This window comes from Hyla sarda, chromosome 4 (assembly GCF_029499605.1).
Source record: "Hyla sarda isolate aHylSar1 chromosome 4, aHylSar1.hap1, whole genome shotgun sequence".
In the NCBI taxonomy this organism is placed as follows: Eukaryota; Metazoa; Chordata; class Amphibia; order Anura; family Hylidae; genus Hyla; species Hyla sarda.
The window spans coordinates 256,776,854-256,792,462 of record NC_079192.1 but is presented as its reverse complement, the minus strand read 5'-3'; the positions used below and the strand labels follow the sequence as shown (position 1 = coordinate 256,792,462).

At 45.4% G+C, this 15,609-nt stretch overlaps 1 protein-coding gene across 2 annotated transcripts in view; it reads right to left on the bottom strand.

Moving 5' to 3' along the window:
• The window catches only part of ANO6 (anoctamin 6), a 119,087-nt gene that overhangs the window by 9,276 nt on the left and 94,202 nt on the right, over positions 1 to 15,609 (bottom strand). Inside the window, exons 17-19 of one of the 2 annotated variants that reach the window (XM_056573983.1) lie at positions 10,432 to 10,637; positions 8,491 to 8,693; positions 1 to 746 (exon numbers count right to left, since the gene is read on the bottom strand). The exon at positions 1 to 746 is cut by the window's left edge and continues 2,016 nt beyond it. In XM_056573983.1, the coding sequence (XP_056429958.1) occupies positions 734 to 746; positions 8,491 to 8,693; positions 10,432 to 10,637 (422 nt within the window). In that variant the 3' untranslated portion in view covers positions 1 to 733. The remainder of the gene's footprint in view (positions 747 to 8,490; positions 8,694 to 10,431; positions 10,638 to 15,609) is intronic. The other variant, XM_056573982.1, reaches the window with a different exon arrangement.

Below are 15,609 nucleotides of genomic sequence, written 5' to 3'. Positions count from 1 at the left end.
GGATTATCTGCTATGCCCTCTCTTACCTGCAGTTCCGGCTTACATAAAGGACACTATTCACCTCCTATCCATAGGGTGGGAAGGAGGAAATTTATACACACGTATTCCTCATGATAAGGGAATCCAAGCCGTGGTTAATATGTTAAAAAGAACTAACAAATCTACATCTTTCATCGAGTTCGTAAAAGAAACTCTTGAATTCGTCCTAAAAAACAGTACCTTTAGATATGGAGACAAATGGTACAGGCAGGACACCGGGACCCCGATGGGGACACCGGTGTCCTGCACGTACGCTAACCTCTATTTGGCGTGGTTTGAGAATGAGGTGGTATATTCCAATCTCAACCCGTGCATTAAATACATGAAGACATACGCTCGCTTTGTAGACGATGTCCTGTTGATATGGTCGGGGCACCAATAGTCAATTTAGCGAATTTGTCCGATATCTAAATGACATAACGGGTTACAATATGGCATTCACACAACAGTATGGAGGCACAGAATTAGAGTTTCTGGACGTGTGCATTAAAGTAGAAAATGGTGTACTGATAACTGAGGGCTATAGAAAGGAAGTTGCAAGGAATACCATTCTTCACTATGATAGCTCTCATACAGCGGCAGTGAAGAATGGTATTCCCTATGGACAATTTTTACGTTTAAAAAGAAATAATTTCCAGAAAAATACTTATCTTAAATAAGCTGATGAACTAGAGTCAAGGCTACTTGAAAGAAATTACCCAAAAGACCTAATCAAAAAGGAAAGGGAAATAGCAGAGAGTAGAACTAGAAGTGAATTATTAGGTAAAAACAAAAAAACAACAAAAAAACACTCAGAAGATATTGTAAGAAGAAGATTCACGTTCACTTTTCAAAATACCCCAGTAAATAAAACAATAGAAAGAGCAATACGCAAGAACTGGTATATATTAGAACTCGACGAGAACATCAAAGATATAGCAATCAATAGGCCTCTTATATCATACAGAAAAAATAGAACAATAGGTGATGCTATAAAAGGACATACAATAAAAAAGAACAGTAAAAATAATGAATGGCTTAGTGACCACACCCCCACAGGTAATTACCAGTGTAAAAACTGTAATTTTTGTAAATATAATTTATGCAAAAAATCATTCAGAATAGGCCCGGTGTTTCATACTGTAAAAGAGCTCATCAGGTGTAAAACAAAAAATGTAGTATACGTTATCTTTTGCCAGTGTGTGTACTATTACATAGGCAAAACGATTAGACAATTATGTGCCAGAATTAGGGAACACTTTTACTCCCTTAGAACAAAAAAGGGAGCCCCAAGATTTATTTCACATGTAATAGACTCACACGGGGGAAGTCCAGAAAGCCTGATATTTGTAGGTTTAGAAAAAGTTCTAGCCAGACCAGGCATATCGGCCGACAAAAATCTCCTGAGAAGGGAAACCCATTTTATTTTGTCAACCGATGCACTGGGGGTTTTAGGATTAAACGACAAAGTAGATGTATCTGTATGCTTCTAGTTAAATTCCTATAGGTCATCGAAGTGTTAATAATCATGTGTTTTCGTTCCCATCCCCCTGTTTGTATCATCACTTGGTGAAAGGAAGGTGATAGGTTAACATGATTACCCACCTGTATATAAGGTGAGCTGTTCCGGTTCAGAGGTAGGCCAGTTGAAGCACTATGTTGTGCGAAACAACGTTGTCGTCTCTCTGTGGTACCCCCCCCCCCCGCTTTTGCGATCTTTCTTGTCTTCTCCCTGGGCAACCCAGATTGTGAGTATGTGCAATAAAGAACTTTGCTGAACCGAGGATAATTTACAAATCTGTTTAACTTTCTGGAGCCAGTTGATATATATAAAAAAAAAATTTCCTGCATAACTCCTTTAAGTACGCAGCCCATTTTGGCCTTGAGGACAAAGGAAATTTTCATTTGTGCATTTTCATTTTTTCCTCCTCTCATTCTAAGAGCCTTAACTCTTATTTTTTCATCTACAGTCCAATGAGGGCATATTTTTTGCATGATCAATTGTTCTTTGTAATGACACCTTTTATTTTACCATAAAATCTACAGCCCAACGTAATCGTTACATTTCCCCAGATGCCCTGATCAATATTGATCACGGACGGCATCTGAGGGATTAATGGTGGACATCATAGCGATCGCTGATAGCAGCTGGGACCTGTGGTCTATGATGCGAGTGTAGCGCCTGCACTCGCTTCCTAGCTGCGACGAAAAGCAGGACGTACAGGTGCACTAAGTCCCAGGTGCCCTGTACCTGTACGCCCTGTGTCCTCTCCCGGTTAAATCAAGTTTTTATGTTTACCATATTTTTTAAGACGTTTTTTCAACATTTTGCATTTTACTAGCTATATTTTAAAATAATCATTGAATCTTGCATTTTCTATTCTGACCACTAGAGTTAAAACTAAGCTAAGACTGTACTCTACAGCTCCCTTTCCAATAATGCCTTTCTTCTCAGAGCAGACAAGGAGTACAGTGAAAGGTGACAGAGAGATAACACTAGATTCACCACCATTCACAGCCGAGATCAACCTCTTCCCCACCCTGTACAATGACCTCTGAAAGGTTTAGAGAAAATGTTCCATGGCATCTTCAGTTTATCTGAATAGGACAGCTTCAGTCTATTGTTGTCTATGTTCATGGGTACTGCTGTAAAGTATACTTCCAAATTTTGTACAAAAGAGGAAATTAAAAAAAATACTTTCAGAAAATAGTAACTGATTAGAAAAACAGAACATGTTTCAGTATCTGAGCAGATGGCACATTCCCTTTAAAGGGGTACTCCGGCCCTAATACATCTTAACCGCTATTCAAAGGCTAGGGGATAAGATGTCTGATCGTGGGGGTCCTGCCGTTGGTGGACCCAGCAATCTGTCATTCAGAACCCATCTTTTTGAGTTCTCTGCAGCGCTGGAGGCTCAGAGTGCACAGCGTGACGACCATGGGGCCAGAGTATCTTGACGTCATGACTCCGCCCTCGTGTGACCTCAATGCAAGTCTATGGAAGGGGGCGTGACGGCCGTCAATGAAGGCTACGAGAAAGAGATTTTACAGTGAAGCACAGAACCAGACAGAGGGAGAGCCCTGCCGGCAAACAAAAAAGGCAAAGGCAACAACAAGAGAACCCCATACAGAGAACGTGGCGAGAAAAACGCCAGGGAGGGCTGCGGACGCCTGAGTGGAAAGGCGAGCTCAAGATGAAGATCAGAAACCTCTGGAAAAAGAGGGAGAGACAGGAACCATCTCTGGAGAGGCACAGCGCAGAAGATCGAAGACCCAAACCAAGAAGCTGTAGACTCCCAAAAACCACTGTCCCAGGGGTACGGCAGGAGCATGGGGGGGGGGGGGGGGGGGGGGAAGAGCGGACTCAGATTGTGACACAGAGCCTGAACAGCAGGAAAGAAACCACAGCCACGCACAAGCCAAGATTGCCCTGACTGGCACAATCCGGCAGACCGGATGCCCTCCATGTCCTCCAGTTCCAGAGTAAATGGACCCTGGAACTGGACTAGAAGGAGACAAAGTAAGAAAGGGCCAAAAAATTTAGCGGAAAGCCCTGAGAAGGAGCCGCCCGGAAAAACGGAGCAGCTGACATGGGAACTGCAGGCTCCCAAGTCACCTGGAGTCACCTGAAGAGACAAGAAGAAGAGCGGTACAGAAAGACCTCCCCGCAAATGGGATCGCGGAGATGTCTGGGCAGGCTCACCACACACGCTCGAGACCACAATCAACTAAGGCCTGAAGAACCAAGAGGGCTGATCCAGAAAATAGGGCATGCCACAGCAATCTAGGAGAGTGCCAAATACAAGGAGACTAAACAGATGTGGACTCCAGCAGTCCGAATGGACCAGAGTACTCTGAAGCAACAGCCTGTCAGGACGGGAACGGAGGGGGGAGCAAAAGGGAACCCAGCTGGGACCCCCAGGTCCTGGGCACATGAAGGTAACCAAGAAAACTGTAGCATTAGCATAGCGCAACTGACATTGAGAAAGGGAAGGATCAACGCACCCTTCAAGGGAGATTGCGCCAAGAGAGGAGGAGCGCAATGGTAGGACCCAAACAACAGATGGTGGCTAGACCGGCTGTCACTGAGCCAAACACGAGTGACTAAACTCCTCCTACAGAGGAGAGTGCCTCAGCTGCATGAGCCTTATGCAGCCGGATCTAACCAAGAAACAGCAGGAGATCTAGGCTGCAATCGTGAGCAGGAAGCCCCATGTAGGGGGAAGAGAGAGATGGCTCTCTTTTGGCAGAAGAAAGTGCTCAGTGAAACAGGTCCCTGGTAGAGGGGAAAACATGGGGTGGTGGAGAGGAAACTCAGGTACAGACAGTGCCCAGCTCCCAGATCCTCGTACCCCCTGAGAAAGGAAGATTGCCCAAGTGCGCCAGGTACTGTAGGGGCGGAGAAATGTTGCCCCACGGCAACAGTCTAGGTACTGGGTGGACGTGGCCCCCAGGGACCCTGTGAAAACATACCAAGGCATAGAGGAGCCATTTGTGTCCCCAGAGGGATCTGAATCCTGGAGACTGGAGCTGGGTAAAGATACGAGATGAGATTACAAATGCAGAAAAGAAGCACACTCATCAACCTACAGCATTGGGAGAGCACCTCATTGGGGCAAAACCCTTGACCCTGTGAAAAAAGGGTGGCAGAAGGTGCTTCAACAGAGCCATTCTGGACGTTGTCTAAGGCAACAGAGCAGGTGCCAGAGCCACCCTGCACAGGAACCCAGGAAGATACAGAGCAGACTGTCGCCCCATCAGGCCCCCTGCCAGAACAGAAGTGCTTAACTGCCGCAGACCCATGGAAACAAGATCACAGGAAGGCCTGAGTTACCCCCCACTGAAAAGGAGGGGAGGAGGGCTCTACACGTGCAGTGTGTCCATAGCATAAGTAGGGACACTGACATGGTTACCTCACGATAGTATTGGAGTACCACAACTGCAGCCGCGACAGGAATCGCAGACATCCAAGTGTCCGGCAGTATGGAAAAAAGGTACAGCACCCAACAGCATGTCACAACGATGCCCTTAGCAGACCAACATTACACCTGTAGAAAGGGGAACTGAGTGTGCTGCTGTTGCTGAGTAGGTCCATAGAACCAGCATGAAACGCCCACACCCCATCTCTCAATGGTGCAACAGACCAGAACTGTGGTCGCAGACAAAGAGATAAAGAGATAAAGGATGCACGCAGTGCAGAAAACACGCACACAGTGTCTGGCTTACAGATATAAAGGTCCAATGAACTCACAGAGTTCATAGTTACGGAACCTCACATTAAAAATGAGTCACCGGACTTCTGCTGCAGGAGAGGCAGGAATAAGGAAGGTGACCTGGAGAATTAGAAAACCATGCAGGCACAGTCCGGCTAATTGGCATAGGAGCCGTGGACACACCAGATCCCGCACTCAGAACCACACACACTGCAAGTGGGTTACCAGCCCTCAGCCAAGAGAGCAGCAGGCATGTGGAGAGGGATCAGGGAAAGCAGGGAACTCTGCGAACCACTACGTGGTGCATTGTATAAGGCCCATGGAGCAACATGGGGTCACGCACTCGAAACCACAGCATGGCCGTGGGTTACCTGAACTTTTGCCACGGTCCTGGCCATGTCTGGCTGACTGGTATAGGATTCCTGAAGGCATAGGGTCCCTCCTTCCAACCCTCCCACAGAAAGCGGGGGTACTGGAGTGCGGCCGATCCGATGGGCTACCTGGTGGTGTAGGAGACCATGCAGATGACGGTCTGGCTGACTGGCATCAGTCCAGTGTAACTGCAGGGACCCTCTTCCAGATTTCTCCCACCAGCAGAGAGGTACGGGAAACCCCAGCCATGCACACGGTCGCCCGGAGGTGGGAGACAACCGTGCAGACAACGGTCTGGCTTAGCAATTAAACCTCCAGGTGCTGGCAAAAAGGGAACAACAGCCAGACAGGCAATTACTGTGCCCCTTTGTTGCATGGGGGAGGGCGGTGAAACCTAGGAGCCATGGATAGAGTCCCCGTCACCCTGGGAGATGTGGGGAGGCTGAGAAGCCGTGGATTATATCCTATCGCCCCGCATAGGGTCCATAGGACAAGCCAGGTCACTTCTTCGGACACCGCACACAACAGTGGGGTTCCGGAACTTCAGCTGCAGATGCATCAAGCCAAATGATAAGCAACAGGTGGCAGAGGAAACCACACAGACCACTGTCTGGCTTACTGGTATGGGTCCATAGTATACAAGGGGTCACTCCTTCAAGCATCTTGCACTAGCAATGGGGTACCGGAAAGCCAGTCGCGGATGCGGCTGCTATGAGATTGGTGACCTGTGGAGAAGGGAATCATTTTGTATGCACATGACAAAAACCCTTCCCGATGGATGACCGGAGGATAAGAAAACCACTGCTCCGGATGCCCAGTATCCTTCCGGGAATAAAAGCCACATGGCGGACTCCCTAGGCACAGGGGCGTGGTAACAGGCAGGCAGACATCACTGGAAATGACCATCCACCACAGCGGGTTGCATAAGTTCTGCTGCTGGACAGGGGCTCGATTACATAGGTAAAAGGGCTGACAAGGAGTGACTGCAAGGATGCAGCGCACAAAGTTGCCACCAGAGGGAACTCATTTTAGAAGAAAACCAAGAGGTGGAATGTAGTAGACGACCGCAAGGGGTGTTTGAACACGCACGCACTATATGTATTTATTTTTTTTGCTGTCCGCTGGCTTACAAAGTAAGCTGCTGTGGCGAGGGAATATAAAAGAATGTCCCCGGCTGCAAAAGCAGGGGAGAGAGTGCATAAATTTCCCCCGTACAGAGACAACGACTGCCGGCTTACAGTGTAAGCTGCGGCGGCAGAACAGCGGGGAGAGGAATGTCCTCGGATGCCAAAGCGGGGGAGGAGGGGCAGAGCTAAGCCCGACTCCCCCAGCTCAGCAATAATGGCCGCCGGCTAACAGTGTAAGCTGAAGCATTTAGGGCAGTGGGGAAAGGGAAAAAATGTCCCCTGGCTGCCAAGTGGTTGAGGAGTGAGGTCCCGGGGAAGAAATGTCCCTGGATGCCAAGCGGGGGAGGTGGGCGGAGCGAGGTCCCGACTCACAGAGATTATGGCCACCGGCTTACAGTGTAAGCCATGGCGCAAACAGCAGGGGAACAGGAAGGAACATCCCCGGCTGCCGAAGCGGGGGAGGAGGGTGAAGCTAAGCCCTGACTCCCACTGCTCAAAGACAGCGGCCGCCAGCTTACAGTGTTAGCTGTGGCGGAGACAGCAGGGCAAAGGAAGAAAATGTCCCCGGCTGCCAAAGCGGGGAGGAGGGTGGAGCTAAGCCCGACTCCCCCGGGTCAAAGACAGTGGCCGCCGGCTTACAGCATAAGCTGCGGCGGAGAGAACAGTGGGAAAATAAAACAGAATGTCCCCAGCTGCTGAAGAGGGGGGAAGTGAGGGCGGTAGCTAAGACCCGACACCCCCGGCTCAGATATAATGGCCGTTGGTTTACTTGGTAAGCGGCGGGGGTGGGGGTGGCTAGGAATAAAATCCTTGGCGCTAGTTCCCACGCAGCAGGAGAGGGGACTGGGGGCGCAGCCATGCTCAGTTTCCCTGCCCGACCATCATGGCCGCTGGCAAAGTGTAGGTGCCAGGCGGTGGAGAGCAACAACCCCCGCTGCCGAAGCAGTTGATTTAAGCACGGTAGAAAAGTCCCCGGCTGCCTGGGAAGGAATACTCACCTACCGGAAAGATGTCCCCTGATACTCACCTGATTGAGTCTTCGGCCAGCTTAACACCACAATGCATCATGCCAGGCTGCCATAGTTGGGAGAGCAGGGGCAAGAGGGCACCCGGACCCGATATACTACCCTAGCGCTGGCTGTTGGCGAGAAGGGGGTTAATGGTCCAAACTCTATGTCCCGTGCCCCTTCATCGCAACAGGGGGAACAGGTAACAAAATATAAAAGGAATGAAAAAACTAAACACCACTAACTATATAACAAGAAAAAGACCAGGTCTGGAGAACTCCAGGCCTGTGTCTTGCCTCCTACTGACACTAGCTAAAACTGATTACCTCACTTCCAGTTGGCGGGTATATCCTGCCAGGGAGGTGCCGACTTTTTTTTCCTAGTGTCAGCGCCCCCTAGTGGCAAGAGCATAAACCCATCAGTATCTGTGTCCCCCAATGAAGAGCGACCAAGAAAAACACAAATACACTTCTTTTGCTTATGTGTGCTAAGAAAATGGTATTCCAAAGTGATTTTATTGGTTTTTGCTTATGTGAGCCAAAATGTATCAACCCCCTGTGATAGCATGATAAATGTCACATATAAGCAAACCCAAAGCAAAAATAAAAAATGCCTACAGAACTCGCTTACCAAAGCAAACAATGATAAATGTCCCCCAATGTGCTTTATAACTGTGGCTTTTAAAACATGCAGCTAAAGATGCTGAAAGATACAACTGTAATGCAAACATAGGGAAATTCCGTCAGTACTTGCCTGCATGTAGTTTGTGTGCCAAACCAAGCTGGTGAAACCGGTCTGCTTTCATTTTTGAAATCCGATATGCTGAAGACTGAAAGCGTGTTATTGATGTATCCTTGCATAGTGCTGGAAGTATGGCTGCCATAGGGTGGAACAGAGAAAGACCAGTAATAAACCAAACGTGGGATCATATCAGATGTAAAAGCAATGATCATAGCCTGCAGCATGAGTAGGAAAAACAAAAGAGAAACCGTTTTAGAAAAAGACTGAGCTACATAAGCAAACACGCATAAATGTTCCACTGTATTATATGATACTTGCTTTGTAAAAAGGCCTCTCTCTTTACTATCATAGATGGGAAAAATACTTGTGTAAAGCAATGGCATGTGTATAGGTCCACAGAGTTACTACTTGGCATGCGGAGAGGGGGGCCACAGGGCTCCACAGTTCACAGTTATTGTGGTATACCAGTAAAGCTGTTCCAGATTAAGGTAGAGTTAACTAAATTGTCTATAAATATTTCTTATCTGTGATTTAAAGGGGTTGTCTGGTCAAAACAACTTATCCCCATCCACAGGATAGTGAATAAGTGAATAGAATTCGAAGTCAACATTTTGAATTATTCATTTCTGAAACTATTTCTGAACATTGTTTAGGTAGTTGGTACATATTAAAGTAATATCTACATGAACATCTGGACCCAAGGTTTCCCAGAATAACATGACAAAGCATTACACTACCTCCACCAGCTTCTCTTCTTCCTCTAGTGCAAAAATATCTCTTTATGACAAGAATTGTTGGAAAATGGTACAAAAGAAAAAAGAGAAAGTGTTGTTTTGGAATCAAAAATTTTCTGATCAAGCTTTTGAGGGAAGAATTATAAAATATATTGTTGTAGCCTCTGTACTATGATTCCACTTCTGTTTTTATTTTGTTGCTATGCTCCTCCGTTTCTGAAAAACAGGGGTTTTACTATTTGGTGGACTATATGCACCTTTTCCTAAATAATCAGATCGTTTGGAACTTAATTTAAAATAAAAGATATACTATACTTTATTTAAAATAAAATATTTACCATAAAGTGCACTGTGTACTTTACTCTGTCTTTGACTTGATTTATTCTTAAAAGTAGTTCAGTCTACTAAGTATAGGGGATAAGTTTCAGATCGCAGGGGGTCCGACTGCTAGGGCCCACCGCGATCTCCTGTACGGGCCCCCAGCTCACTGTCCCCCAGCGGTCGGACCCCTGCGATCTGAAACTTATCCCCTATCCTTAGGATAGGGAATAAGTTTTTCAGCACTGGATTGCTCCTTTAACTGCATTGATTTGTGCTTTTTTGCACCTAACTGCAAGAATAATATATATCAATAACCACTGCAAAAAAATAACCACAAAGTGCTCTACTATAGAGGAGTTTTGGAAAAAGTCTACACTAGAAGGTATATTGAAAAGGTGCAACTGATGAACTACACCAAAATATGCGTCTAACAGACTACAAAGTGTATATCCAATGATAAATCTCCCCCCATGTCTTTGCAATTCAGAGTTTGTTATGAAGGCACTATGGGGGCCTACACAATGTTAGGCAGGTGGTTTTAATATTGTGGCTGAAGTGGATCAGCAAACTTTTTTTTCTAATGCATGCTATAATGCAACCTAATAAAGCTTAAGTGGTTATTAAGAGGTTCTTGAGTTACCATATTTATATTGTATCCAGAAAGAACAAAAGAACAACATCTATACTGCTGTGGATCCTAGCAACTTTTATGTGTTGCTATCAGACTTCTTAGACATTAACTACCGATCTAATTTCTTTCCCCTCCTCCTGTCGTTTTATACAGGTTATGACCGATTTTGGCTTTAAAGCGTATCCGTATCTGCATGCACAAAGGAAGGCTACAATTTTGCAGTAGCATTTCTTTATATTTTGACAGATCAATAAACACCACACTTACATTTGTTACCACAGCAAGTATTGCAATTCCTTGCATGATTGGCTGCCAGGCTCCAATGTGCTGTGCCTTCTCTGGTACCATGCACCGGAACTGAGTGGTGAGCTTCCATGCATCCACCCTAATCTCCAGTAAATTGTTTACAAGGGCCAAAAGAGGAGCAAGAGGAAAGGATGCCACAAACAAAGTAACAAATCCAAACTGGATCACTGTCAGAAAAATAGAAATAGGTAAACATGTTGTTCCTGCATTATGTTATCAACCAAAATGCAAAGAAATACATTTACTTTATGTGATAAAGTACTGAGAAAATAGTTAATACCTTTTAGGAAGCAGATTGTGTTTTAAATAGAAATTAAAAATTACTGATATAAAGGTTACTTATATAACGCAGTATACTATGTAATGCAACTTATTTATAACTCGACTGTACTAAGAATTCTAAAAGCTAATAATATATAGCTATATTTTATAGGATATGATCACACCTACATAATCATAATAATTTAAGTCAATGGGCACCAACATAACTCGCTTGCGGAATTTCCACAGCAGATTATGTACCCTTAAATTGGGCTTGGGCAAATATGTGCAACAATTGAACTGCATTCCAACAACTAACTTGATACTGTCATTTAACAACTGCTATAGGAGGCAATCCCAAAAAATTACTGATATGTTACTGGAAGAAACAAAGTAATCTGCAATAATTGTGAAAACATAAAGGACACCACTAACATAAAATCAAAACCAAGAAAAAAAAAAAAAGAGAACAAATGACAATGAGGGGCATTTACTAAGGGGTTTAGTCATTTTTTTTTCTGACAATTTTTGGCGCAAAATTGTCGCAATTGCGCCTACCCTATTTTTTGTGCGACTTTCTCTAGCAAGTGCTAGAAAGTCAAATTTTTTTTCCCCGCTTAATTTACGCAAGTTTTCAGTTTTTATTAACAGGTATTTATTAACTGAGACAGTCGCAGTTGCGCAATAAACTGTCGCAACGGCCGTAAAAATTGACTAAATTTACTCCAGCTCCAACATGGAGCAGGCAAAGCTACTGCCGCCCGGGCTCCGACTTACTTTCTCCCCGCTACCCTCACTGCGCTACCAGGACACTACAGTGATTTACATCCCCCCCCCCCACCCCTCTCACCTGCCAGCGCCACACAACTCCCATCTGTCTGCTGTTGCAAGACTACAAGTCCCAGCATGCCCTTACAGTGAGGACACGCTGGGAGTTGTAGTCTTGTAGCAGCGGGAGCTGAGCAGCGCGGACGGGAGACAAGGGGGGGGGGGGGGGGGGATATCAGTGTTCCCATAAGTGAGGGTAGCGGGGAGGCCGTATGAGGAGCCCGGGCGGCTGCACTGTAATGTCAGCCCGGGCTCCTGCCCTGAGAGCCAAAAGCTTTGGCTGTCAGGGCATGCTGGGTGTTGTAGTTTTGCAAAAGCTGGAGGGCCACAGTTTGCAGACCACTGGTTTGTGGTCTGTAAACTGTAGTCCTCCAGCTGTTGCAAAACTAAACTGCTGAAGGCGACCGGCGAAGACGTTCACTTACCCTTCCGAGGCTCCAGCGACGATCGGTGACGGAGATCGTTGGGCGGCACTGTCGCGCGGTAGTGTTGTGCAGCGCTGGATCCTACGGAAGCCGGTAAGTTGCCCAAGCCCTAAAACTGTTTCACAACCAGGGTGCCTCCAGATGTTGCAAGACTACAACTCCCAGCATGCCTGAACACCCTTTGGCTGTCCAGGCATGCTGGGAGTTGTAGTTTTGCAACATCTGGAGGCACCCTGGTTGGGAAACACTGGCCTAAAACAGTGTTTCCCAACCAGGGTGCCTCCAGATGTTGCAAGACTACAACTCCCAGCATGCCTAGACAGCCTTTGGCTGTCCAGGCATGCTGGGAGTTGTAGTTTTGCAACATCTGGAGGCACCCTGGTTGGGAAACACTGGCCTAAAACAGTGTTTCCCAACCAGGGTGCCTCCAGATGTTGCAAAACTACAAGTCCCAGGTTGGGAAACACTGTGCCCGGCCTCCGCCCCACCTTACTGTAAGGGCATGCTGGGAGTTGTAGTTCTGCAGCTGGGAGCAGGGGACAAGCTTGTCACTTGCCCACACATCTCCTGCACCACACAACTACAACTCCCAGCATGTCCTTACTGTAAGGGCATGCAGGCAGTTGTAGTCATGCGGGGCGGGAGATGTGTGAGCAGGTGATAATAAATGTACTAACCCATTTTTTTCTTCTTCTCATTTCAGATCCGTGTATCCTGTGGACTCCTTCGGATTCGGTTGGACTACATCGATGACCAGCGTTTTTCTTTGTTTGATTTTAATAAAATGGTTAACGAGGGCTTGTGGGGGAGTGTTTTTTGTAATAAAATTTTTTTTAAACCGTTGTGTTTTTTCCTTACTTTACTAGACAGGCTTAGTAGTGGAAGCTGTCTTATAAACGGAGTCCATTACTAAGCTGGGCTTAGCGTTAGCCACATAAACAGCTAGCGCTAATCCCCTATTATTACCCCGGTACCCAACGCCACAGGGGTGCCGGGAAGAGCCGGTATCAACAGGCCTGGAGCGTCAAAAATGGCGCTCCTGGGCCTAGACAGTAACAGGCTGGCGTGGGCCAGTAACAATGGTCCTCTCCCACCCTGGTAACGTCAGGCTGTTACTGTTTGGTTGGTATTTGGCGGAGAATGAAATTATTTTTAAATAAATAATGAAATATAAAAAAAACACATGGGGTCCCCCCTATTTTTATTCTCAGCCAAATACCAACCAAACAGTAACAGCCTGACGTTACCAGGGTGGGCAAGGACCATTGTTACTGGCCCTCCCCAGCCTAAATAACGCCAGCCTGTTACCGCCTAGGCCCAGGAGCGCCATTTTTGACGCTCCAGGCCTGTTGGTACCGGCTCTTCCCGCCACCCCTGTGGCGTTGGGTACCGGGGTAATAATTGGGGGTTAGCGCTAGCTGTTTTTGTGGCTAACGCTAAGCCCGGCTTAGTAATGGACTCCATCTATAAGACAGCTTCCACTACTAAGCCTGTCTAGTAAAGTAAAAAAAACAAAAAACAGGTTTAAAAAAAAAAATTATTACAAAAAAACACTCCCCCACAAGCCCTCGTTAACCATTTTATTAACATCAAGCAAAGAAAAACGCTGGTCGTCGAAGTAGTCCACCGAATCCGAAGGAGTCCACAGGATACACGGATCTGTAGAAGTAGTAACAAAAAAAAATAAAAAGTGTAAGTACATTTAGGGAGAAAAAAAACTGTTAAAATTTTTTTATAAACACACACACACACACTAAACGCCGTTTACCACTATTCTGAGCCATGACTACAATTTAGTTATTGAATTATTTAGATGTGGTGAAAAAGCTACAAAAAAACTCAAAAACAAAAGATCCAGAAGGAAACCTAGCAGCCAAACCTATTCAGAAAGCAGGAAAAAGGAACAGACTATTTTTTCTACTACATAAAGTAAATTTCCCACTTTTGCCTATGTGTGCCAAATTTATTAATGCCGTGCAGCAATTTAGTAAATTTGTCGCACAGTCAAAAATGAAGTAGAAAAAAACAGGGTAAAAACAAGACTACATAGTAAAAGATTAGTAAATGCCCCTCAATATCCTTTTTCTTGCTTTTGTTTTAGGATCACAATTTAAAGGATAAAAAATAAACTGGAAAAGCTTGTTATACATGTCTACATGTCTTAGAAGGTAGACATGCCCCCCTTCTCCCCCTCCTCTAAGACTGAAAACAAATGGGTTGTTGCCCACATGCGGCTGGAATGCAGCAGTCCATTAGTAGACTGATTTACTGTCACATTCAGCCACATGCAAACGACAAGCCAGCTGTTTTCACCCTAATGCTAGTGCATGTAAGCCAGGAAAATTAGGTGGAGGAGGCAGATTTTAGCTTTCATACGTTTTGTCTGCACAGTTTATGTGCGCACTTACCAGTAGTAGGAACAGTACTAGCAGAGGTACACAGTGGCACCATAGGGGCACATAGTGGCACCAGCCAGCTATATCCCACTGACAAAGATGATGTTTTATGTATAAGGGTAGGGTCAAACATGCCGTATTTTGATGCTGCTTATTTTCCTACCCACTAAAGTCAAAGCGGATTTTGCTACCCATTGACTTCAATGGGTAGGAAAATATGCAGCAGCAAATATGCAGCAGGTAGATGACCCTACCCTAAAAATGTTTGTACTAAGTGTGGCTTCCATTATGTATCTACAGAGGTTTTTGTCCAACTTTCACAGACTGCTGAAATCCATATTTGCCTAGTTTAGTAGCGATATACAGTGGGGCAAAAAAGTATTTAGTCAGCCACTAATTGTGCAATAATGAGAAAAAAATTAGAAGCCTGTAATTTTCATCATAGGTATACCTCAACTATGAGAGACAAAATGAGGAAAAAAAATCCATAAAATCATACTGTGATTTTTTAAGAATTTATTTGTAAATTATGGTGGAAAATAAGTATTTGGTCAATAACAAAAGTTTATCTTAATACTTTGTTATATACCCTTTGTTGGCAATGACAGAGGTAAAACATTTTCTGTACGTCTTCACAAGGTTTTCACACACACTGTTGATTGTATTTTGTCCCATTCCTCCATGCAGATCTCCTCTAGAGCAGTGATGTTTTGGGTCTGTCGCTGGGCAACAAGGACTTTCAACTCCCTCCAAAGATTTTCTATGGGCTTAAGACTCCAGGACCTTCAAATGCTTATTACGAAGCCACTCCTTCATTGCCCGGGTGGTGTGTTTGGGGTCATTGTCATGCTGAAAGACGTCATTGTCATGCAGAATCTCATGATACATGGCCCCATTCATTCTTTCCTTTACATGGATCAGTCATCCTGGTCCCTTTGCAGAAAGCCCCAAATCATGATGTTTCCACCCCCATGCTTCACAGTAGGTATGGTGTTCTTTGGAGGAGAAAGAATGCTGAGTTGCTTCCAAACATGACAAGTTGAGATTTTACCAAAAAGTTCTACTTTGGTTTCATCTGACCATATGATATTCTCTCAATACTCTTTTGGATGATCCAAATGCTCTCTAGCAAACTTCAGACGGGCCCCAACATGTACTGGCTTAAGCAGGGGGACACATCTGGCACTGCATGATTTGAGTCCCTGGTGGCGTAGTGTGTTACTGATAGT